This window comes from Salvelinus sp. IW2-2015, linkage group LG32 (assembly GCF_002910315.2).
Source record: "Salvelinus sp. IW2-2015 linkage group LG32, ASM291031v2, whole genome shotgun sequence".
In the NCBI taxonomy this organism is placed as follows: Eukaryota; Metazoa; Chordata; class Actinopteri; order Salmoniformes; family Salmonidae; genus Salvelinus; species Salvelinus sp. IW2-2015.
The window spans coordinates 27,353,722-27,362,030 of NC_036871.1; the positions used below are offsets into that span (position 1 = coordinate 27,353,722).

Sequence of the window (8,309 nt, forward strand, 5' to 3'; positions counted from 1 at the left end):
TACTTTCAAGTATTTTTACTTCAGTACATTACACCACTGAGCGCATCTACTCACGACAGCTCATGCTGTAAACACAGTCCAGTTCAAAGTGAATGGCACAGATCCATATATGGCAATTGTCTATTTGCATATAGCCTACTGCAGCTCTGRTTGGTTTTGGCACACTGGTCTAGAGTATGGGCTGAGTMRTGCGTGTCAATGCAAYAKAATCCTACTCTGATGCGTTCTGCCTAGAACAGAATCTCTTGCATAGTTCGTTTTGTTTCGGTATGTTGCATTGAAAGTGGCTAATATTGCGTTGATTTGATCACAATTCCCACAGAAAAGGGAAATGTTGATAGTGTTAATTAACTAATGGGGAAAACTAATAGGAAAATCTCATGCTTCTCTGCGCGGGCTGATATTTCTTCTGCTCTGCAGTCCCGGGGGAGCTGTGCGGCCTGCACATGTACGCAGATTAGAGGGAACACTGGCTATGACCATAGATCATGACCCTTAAACATTTCTTTGAAAGCACTTATTTTAATTTCAAGATAACCAATTCCGTAGAAACTCTTAAAATAGTACTACACACCTTGGTGAGTTCCTGTGCGTTGGCAAGGTTATCCACAGCGATGGCCAAGAAGACGTTGAGCAGTGTATCTGGTCACAGTATGGTCAAGAATGCTCACAGGGGTGGAAGAAACTGAAATACATAAACTTCTGTCAAACAGTTCCACACAACATCAAAACCCATGACCCCTACTTTAGGCCTGCTACAACTTTCACATAAGGAGAAAGAAATACACTACCGTTCAAAAGTTTGGGGCCACTTAGAAATRTCCTTGTTTTTGAAAGAAAAGCAAATTTTTTGAACAGTTTGTTCTGTTCTGTGAAGGGAGTAGTACACAGGGAGTAGTACACAGCGAGTAGTACACAGCGTTGTACGAGATCTTCAGTTTCTTGGCAATTTCTCGCATGGAAAAGCCTTCATTTCTCAGAACAAGAATAGACTGACGAGTTTCAGAAGAAAGGTCTTTGTTTCTGGCCATTTTGAGCCTGTAATCGAACCCACAAATGCTGATGCTCCAGATACTCAACTAGTCTAAAGAAGGCCCGTTTTATTGCTTCTTTAAKCAGAACAACAGTTTTCAGCTGTGCTAACATAATTGCAAAAGGGTTTTCTAATGATCAATTAGCCTTTTAAAATGATCAACTTGGATTAGCTAACACAACGTACCATTGGAACACAGGAGTGATGGTTGCTGATAATGGGCCTATGTAGATATTCCATAAAAAAATAATCAGTTTCCAGCTACAATAGTCATTTACAACATTAACAATGTCTACACTGTATTTCTGATCAATTTGATGTTATTTTAATCGACAGAAATTGCGCGTTTCTTTCAAAAACAAGGAGATTTCTAAGTGACCCCAAACTTTTGAACGGTAGTGTATATAGAAACCTATCTACAATGTGAACAGAATCAGTAGACGGTGGTTAGTAGGAAGTTGAAGAAGGATACAGTTCCCAAACAGGGTGAGCACTATGAAGTATATGGAGGACCACATGCCGTACTGCACTCCTCCTTGGGAGCGGATCCCATTGTACATCACCTCATTCCAGTCCTCACCAGTCAGGATCTAGAGTCACAATTAAAGGATCAATAATGAGCAGCCCAATTAAATTTGAATGAAAATAATACAAAAACGCAAAGWATATAATTGAAAATGCAGACACACAAATACCACACACCAATACATAAGAAGATTCAAAATGGCAGGAACCTTGTCTGAATTGTTTAGTCATTGTTGGGCCATAATTTAATCATATTGGTAACAGGGTTCTTTCTCTCTGCAGAGTTAAAAATGTCAGTCCTACTATTAATTGATTTATCTCGTAAAAACCTAGTTTACGGTTTTTATCAAACATTCTTCCATATTTCACTGCTCTGACATTCATGTGTATATGTATGTGTATGTGTGGGCTGCTAGTAAATGGAAGGGGAGGCGAGCAGTGAACAGAGTTGTTTAATCTTGGCCCTGGGGGGATGTGGGAGATATCCCTGGGTTCTGTGTGTCATCATGGGGAAGCCAGAGTGAGAGGGAGAGTCTGGAGTGAAGAAGCCAAACCTGGAACACTGTCATGATGGCAGCTGGAAACGTGTCAAAGTTGGCAGGAGTGTAATCTTCAAAGATGAACCTAGAGGGAGAAAGAGAATGGATAGGCAGATGTGACCGGGGAAGAAGAGGAGGAGGAAGAGGTAGGAAGAGGAGGAGGAAGAAGGTAGGAAGAGGAGGAGGAGGAGGTGGAWGTTGATATTTTCAGCCAGACGTTTCATTTCAGATTTATCATTCCATTTCCGATGCAGCACAACATAACATGGAACAGCTTCAGGCGGCTCCTGAATTTATATTTGGAATAATATCTGGTGATATGATCATGGCGAATCCACATCAATAGTCAATGAACAGATCAACTGAAAATACATTCATGGGTCCTGAGACCTGTCTATACAAGACATTCTTAATATCCTGTTATTGGAGATCTACTGAATAACTATCCTGATATCAGTGACACTGTATCTAATAAATGAACCCAAACCCTATGGTTCTGCTCACCTGCCCCCAAAGAGCTGCATGCCAAGCAGGGCGAAGACGACAATGAAGAGGAAGAGGAGAAAGAGCAGACTAATGATGGACTTCATGGAACTCATGAGAGACACCACCAGGTTCCTCAGTGATGCCCAGTACCTGGTCAAGAAAAAAGAGAGTAGGTTGGTACACTAAATAGACAGACCTCAATATCTTCCTTCTGCCATTTTGACTGCCTTTTAGAGTGGTAATACATTGTACTTACAGCAGTAACACCAATACTGACCCTAACCCTAACATTAATCCCAACCTTAACCCTAGTGTGATAATACATTTCCGTATCAGCAGTAACCTTAACCCTAGTGTGATAATACATTGTACTTACAGCAGTACCTTAACCCTAGTGTGATAATACATTACCTTACAGCAGTAACACCAATACTGACCCTAACCCTAACATGAATCCCAACCTTAACCCTAGTGTGATAATACATTATCCTTACAGCAGTAACCTTAACCCTAGTGTATAATACATTGTACTTACAGCAGTAACCTTAACCCTAGGTGTGATAATACATTGACCTTACAGCAGTAACACCAATACTGACCCTAACCCTAACATGAATTCCCAACCTTAACCCTAGTGTGATAATACATTGTACTTACAGCAGTAACCTTAACCCTAGTGTGATAATACATTGTCCTTACAGCAGTAACCTTAACCCTAGTGTGATAATACCATTGTCCTTTACAGCAGTAACCTTAACCCTAGTGTGATAATACATTGGCTTACAGCAGTAACCTTAACCCTAGTGTGATAATACATTGTCCTTACAGCAGTAACCTTAACCCTAGTGTGATAATACATTGTCCTTACAGCAGTAACCTTAACCCTAGTGTTGATAATACATTATCCTTACAGCAGTAACCTTAACCCTAGTGTGATAATACATTGATCCTTACAGCAGTAACCTTAACCCTAGTGTGATAATACATTGTACTTACAGCAGTAACTCTAACCCTTGTGTGATAATACATTGTACTTACAGCAGTAACCCTAACCCTAGTGTGATAATACATTGCACTTACAGCAGTAACACTAACACTGATCCTAACCCTCATTCTGGTTGATGTTCCACTCACTTGGTGATCTTAAAGATCCTCAGGAGTCTCAGYGCCCTCAGGACGCTGATGCCAAAGGACATGCCAGGCCGGAAGAAGCCCCACACCACCTCAAAGATGCTGCCAACTATCACCTGCACAAGAGACACCAAGCAACACTCAAACACTGTAAGAGAAGTTCAGTTTCGACAAACTTCTATCATTAAGAACACACATTAGTCTGCAATATAGGACAGTATCACATAACAATAGCACTTAATTGTCCATATTGTTAGAAATGTAATGCTTCTTGATCCACCTGTATAATAATAAGCAAATATTTTGTTGCCACACTTGTAAGTCTTGATTCCACTTAGCTGTGGTAGTCAAGGTTCACCATATGCTATCGGAGAGTAAACGTAAAGGATAAACAAACTCACTCCGCAGTCAAAGCAGTTGAATGAGGAGTGGAAATAGAGGCGGAAACCCAGGCCGTACATCTTTAAGAACATCTCTGCCAAGAAGAGCCCCAGGAAAACAAATTCTGCATAGTCTGAAGAAATAATAAATCATTAAAAATGAAAGGCTGGGCAGATGTTCAGAGTTTTTCTCTGTTCAAACCCAGCTTTTTTTCAGGCTATGTTATAAACACTGTACGATGGAAGAAGACCATCTTCATAGTCTGGAGATATATTGAAAGTTGTTCAGAATGCATTTAAAGTTTGCTACTGTAAGTTATACTGTAAATACAATGCATAGCCTATGCTTAGGGCCAGGAGTTTATTTTCTCGGAATGTGTAATTGTTGTGGTGGAATTGTCTATGTAAATAAAATGTTATTGATTCAATCAATTGATCGATCAACCGTACACAGGAAGGTGGAGAGCCAGTCTGGCTGGTTATGGTGGACAATGGCCACACATATGGTGTTGAGAAACACCAGGCTGAGGACAGTCCAGTAGAAGGTGTCTGTCTTCACCATGCGCCGCAGGGAGATACGCAGCATACGCTCCTTACGACGCATGTACGCCACCGGGCCACGTCGCACCGTACGGATCCGCATACGAGGTGCTCCTGGGGAGGAGGAATGAGAGGAGAGGAGGATAGTTTAAGAAAATAGACAGAAAGAGAGGGAGAGAAAGGATATGGAGAGAGAAAAAGGTCAGGGTTGGAGAGGAGAGGGAAAAGGTGTAGAAAATATTAGAGGTCAAATAGATATGGGGGAAAGAGATGAGAAATGGAGGCAAAGAGAAAGACTACAAGAAGTCTTAATATGAGGGTCTAGGCTGTGTGTTCCTCACTCACCAATAGTGGATATCTCCGCATCCCCAGGACCTCCTCTACGCTTTGCATTTTTACTGGTGGCCCGCTTCAGCACTGAATACACACACGACAGAAAATGAGAACAAACAGAGAATGTCTCTAATAGCCTAGATAGTCTGACATGAAACAACAGATGCTTTATGACACAACACATTTCACGAGCCAGCATAGTGAATGGCAAACTAGCTCTAAATAGAAATAATGATATGTTAACGGTGGGAAATGGCACATATTCACGCTGACATACTAACTTTCAGGGCAAACTGACTGAAGTCCTCTGAACATGAGAGGAAGGGTAGATATTAGATACGGTGTAAATGAAAGTGTCATATGAATCATTCACGTCTTCTGAAAAGGAGTGAGACAAACAAAAACATTCTAAAAACAAGACCTTGTTGACAGATGGTATATCACTACAGGCGCACGCCAAGCCTTTTTCACTTTACTGTTACCAAGACAACCACAATGTCCACACAGTAAACAAAGCAAATGAACTTCTTGAGGTGTTTTACAGTATATTTTCACTTTTCACTGGCATTTTCAATTGTCTGCAGCAGCTCTCAGCTAACGAAGGTCAAAGAGGAACAAAATGTTGCCTTTGTCTATAGCTGGAGTTGTCGTGTAGTTGATGGAGAGAGGCAGGTTGTGAAAAGGTGAAGTGTTCAATGTATCATCAAAAACAGTGTACTGTACTGTATTGGACTGTAAGGATTACTGTAGTAAGGGTAGTGAATGTGGAAGGGAAGGACATTAATAGAACATTTTGGTGGTGACTCCTCTCAATGTCTTCTGGTTCTTACCATCTAAAGCAGATCTCCCCGACTTCTTGTTCTCCTCAGCCAGCATAACCTCCTCTGTAACATTGGGATGAACACATTTCAAGGTCATCCACACTAAGTGATCATAAAGTGTTACTGAAACATAAATAGGTCTCTCTCCCTCTCTCAGCACTCTCTGAAGATTGTGAGCAAATTATGGGGCTAACCTGTTGAAATGTAATATTGAAATGATTGTTTTAGCATTGCAAAGCTTAGTATTGGGGCTGAATGTATAGTGTTGCATAGTGTTGATGCTCTAAGAGGGGGAGAAACTCATCATCAGGTAAGAGCTCATCTAGTGCTCGCCTGGCAGCCAACGTTTCTCTTTCAGGGCCCTGATAAACCCCTCCAGAGATGGAACACATTGATTTCTATGACTAACGCATACATTTTAAACACACACACGGACGGGCACACACAAACACAGACGTGCGCACACACACACACACACACGGACATGCACACACCTACACACACACACACACGGATGAGCACATGTACACAAAAATGGACACGCACACACACATGGATGCGCACAGACTCGCATTCACACTTGAGTCAGTGAGTCAGTCTCACCTTCCTCTCAACCTCAACTTGCGTGGGAGAAAGATACTGTAGATTGCCATTATAGCACTGCAGCTTCACAAAGTCACCCTCCAGCCATATATTCACCAGGTATCTCCATCAGGGCAGAGCCATTTCAAAAGCACCACAGCAGCTTGCAAAATGAACATGATCTACTTCGACCAAACCATAACACCCAAATCACCACTTGGATCTTATAATATATACATTGTTCCATCTTACGTAGTTCTGGTGGCGGTTCTAAGGTGACAGTACAGTACCTGCTCGGTCTATCCAGGCTCTGTATCCATTGAGTTCTCTCTCCACCTGCTGTTGACGTCTCAGCTTCATGAAGGCTCTCCTGTTCTCCACCCGCTCCCTCTCTTTGGCAAACTCCCTACACATGCAGGACATGGGGCAATCCATTAATACCCCTTCCAAAACCCTCATAAAATCACCAACCTTGACATCTGCCCACGCACGCAGACGCACGCACACACCACACACACACACACACACACACACACACACACACACACACACACACACACACACACACACACACACACACACACACACACACACACACACACACACACACACACACACACACACACACACACACACACACTTTTATTTACTCACCCGGAGAGGACTCCCAACACCAGGTTGAGTACGAAGAAAGAGCCGATGATGATGAGAGGAATAAAGTAGATCCAATTCCACATAAAGCCCAAGGCATCATTGGTCTAGCACACACGAGACGTGTATGTAAGTACAAGAAGTACAAGAACAGATACAAGATAGAGGCACCTATCAAACCTCCTGTGCATTCAGGAATCCTCCACGAATCCACAAACCTTAGAGATACCCATGCAACACTCCAACATTCAGACAAAGCTCCCATTGACATCGATAAATCATTCACTGTACGTGAAACATTGAATTACACATGAAGTTAGGATTTGACCCTCAATGTGTCTGCCCAAAAAATATGTATTTTTGTTGTTGTTGAGTAGCCTTAAAGTAGTTGGAGTGTACGGTACTCACATTGTAGAGTACAGCTGTCCATCCCTCCATGGTGATGCACTGGAAGACAGTGAGCACAGCGAACAGGATGTTGTCAAACTGGGTGATGCCGTCGTTGGGGCCGATCCATGACCCGACACAGTCGTACTTCTCTGGACACTTCCTCACTCCGCACGCAAACTCCACCTCGGTCGTATCCATCGTCTCATTTTCTAACACAGGACAAGGCAGATGTGGTTCAAATGTAAGTAGCACGCTCCTTTCTTCACCAAACTAACAACACAGTGTTGCAGTATTCCACCTAACAGCATGGGGAGCCTGATAACCACTGTCCATGGTGCGTTGTTTCAAATCAAATTGTATTGTTCACATGCGCCGAATACAACAGSTGTAGACTTTACAGTGAAATGCTTACTTACGAGCCCATTCCCAACAACGCAGAGTTAAAAAGTAAGAAGGAAAAAAAAGAAAAAAAAGGAAATAGTAACACAATAAAATAACAATAGCGAGGCTATATACAAGGAATACCAGTACTGAGTCAATATGCATGGATACGAGGTAATTGAGGTAATATAAATCAAATCAAATCAAATGTATTTATATAGCCCTTCTTACATCAGCTGATATCTCAAAGTGCTGTACAGAAACCCAGCCTAAAATCCCAAACAGCAAGCAATGCAGGTGTAGAAGCACGGTGGCTAGGAAAAACTCCCTAGAAAGGCCAAAACCTAGGAAGAAACCTAGAGAGGAACCAGGCTATGAGGGGTGGCCAGTCCTCTTCTGGCTGTGCCGGGTGTTGATAGGGTGCCCCGTTCTTTCGGACTGGGACGTAATACGCGTTTGCCTGACTCTCTATGAGGTTCATTATTAAAAGTCCCATGGCAACTTATCCGTAAGCAAG

At 42.3% G+C, this 8,309-nt stretch overlaps 1 protein-coding gene across 1 annotated transcript in view; it reads right to left on the bottom strand.

The window, feature by feature from the left end:
- Positions 1-8,309, bottom strand: part of LOC111957028 (voltage-dependent R-type calcium channel subunit alpha-1E-like) — an 84,970-nt gene that overhangs the window by 34,896 nt on the left and 41,765 nt on the right. Inside the window, 12 exon segments of the mRNA XM_070436635.1 lie at positions 575-642; positions 1,506-1,623; positions 2,113-2,182; positions 2,602-2,733; positions 3,718-3,830; positions 4,116-4,228; positions 4,545-4,748; positions 4,980-5,051; positions 5,798-5,851; positions 6,661-6,776; positions 7,025-7,128; positions 7,430-7,620. Of these exon segments, the coding sequence (XP_070292736.1) occupies positions 575-642; positions 1,506-1,623; positions 2,113-2,182; positions 2,602-2,733; positions 3,718-3,830; positions 4,116-4,228; positions 4,545-4,748; positions 4,980-5,051; positions 5,798-5,851; positions 6,661-6,776; positions 7,025-7,128; positions 7,430-7,620 (1,355 nt within the window).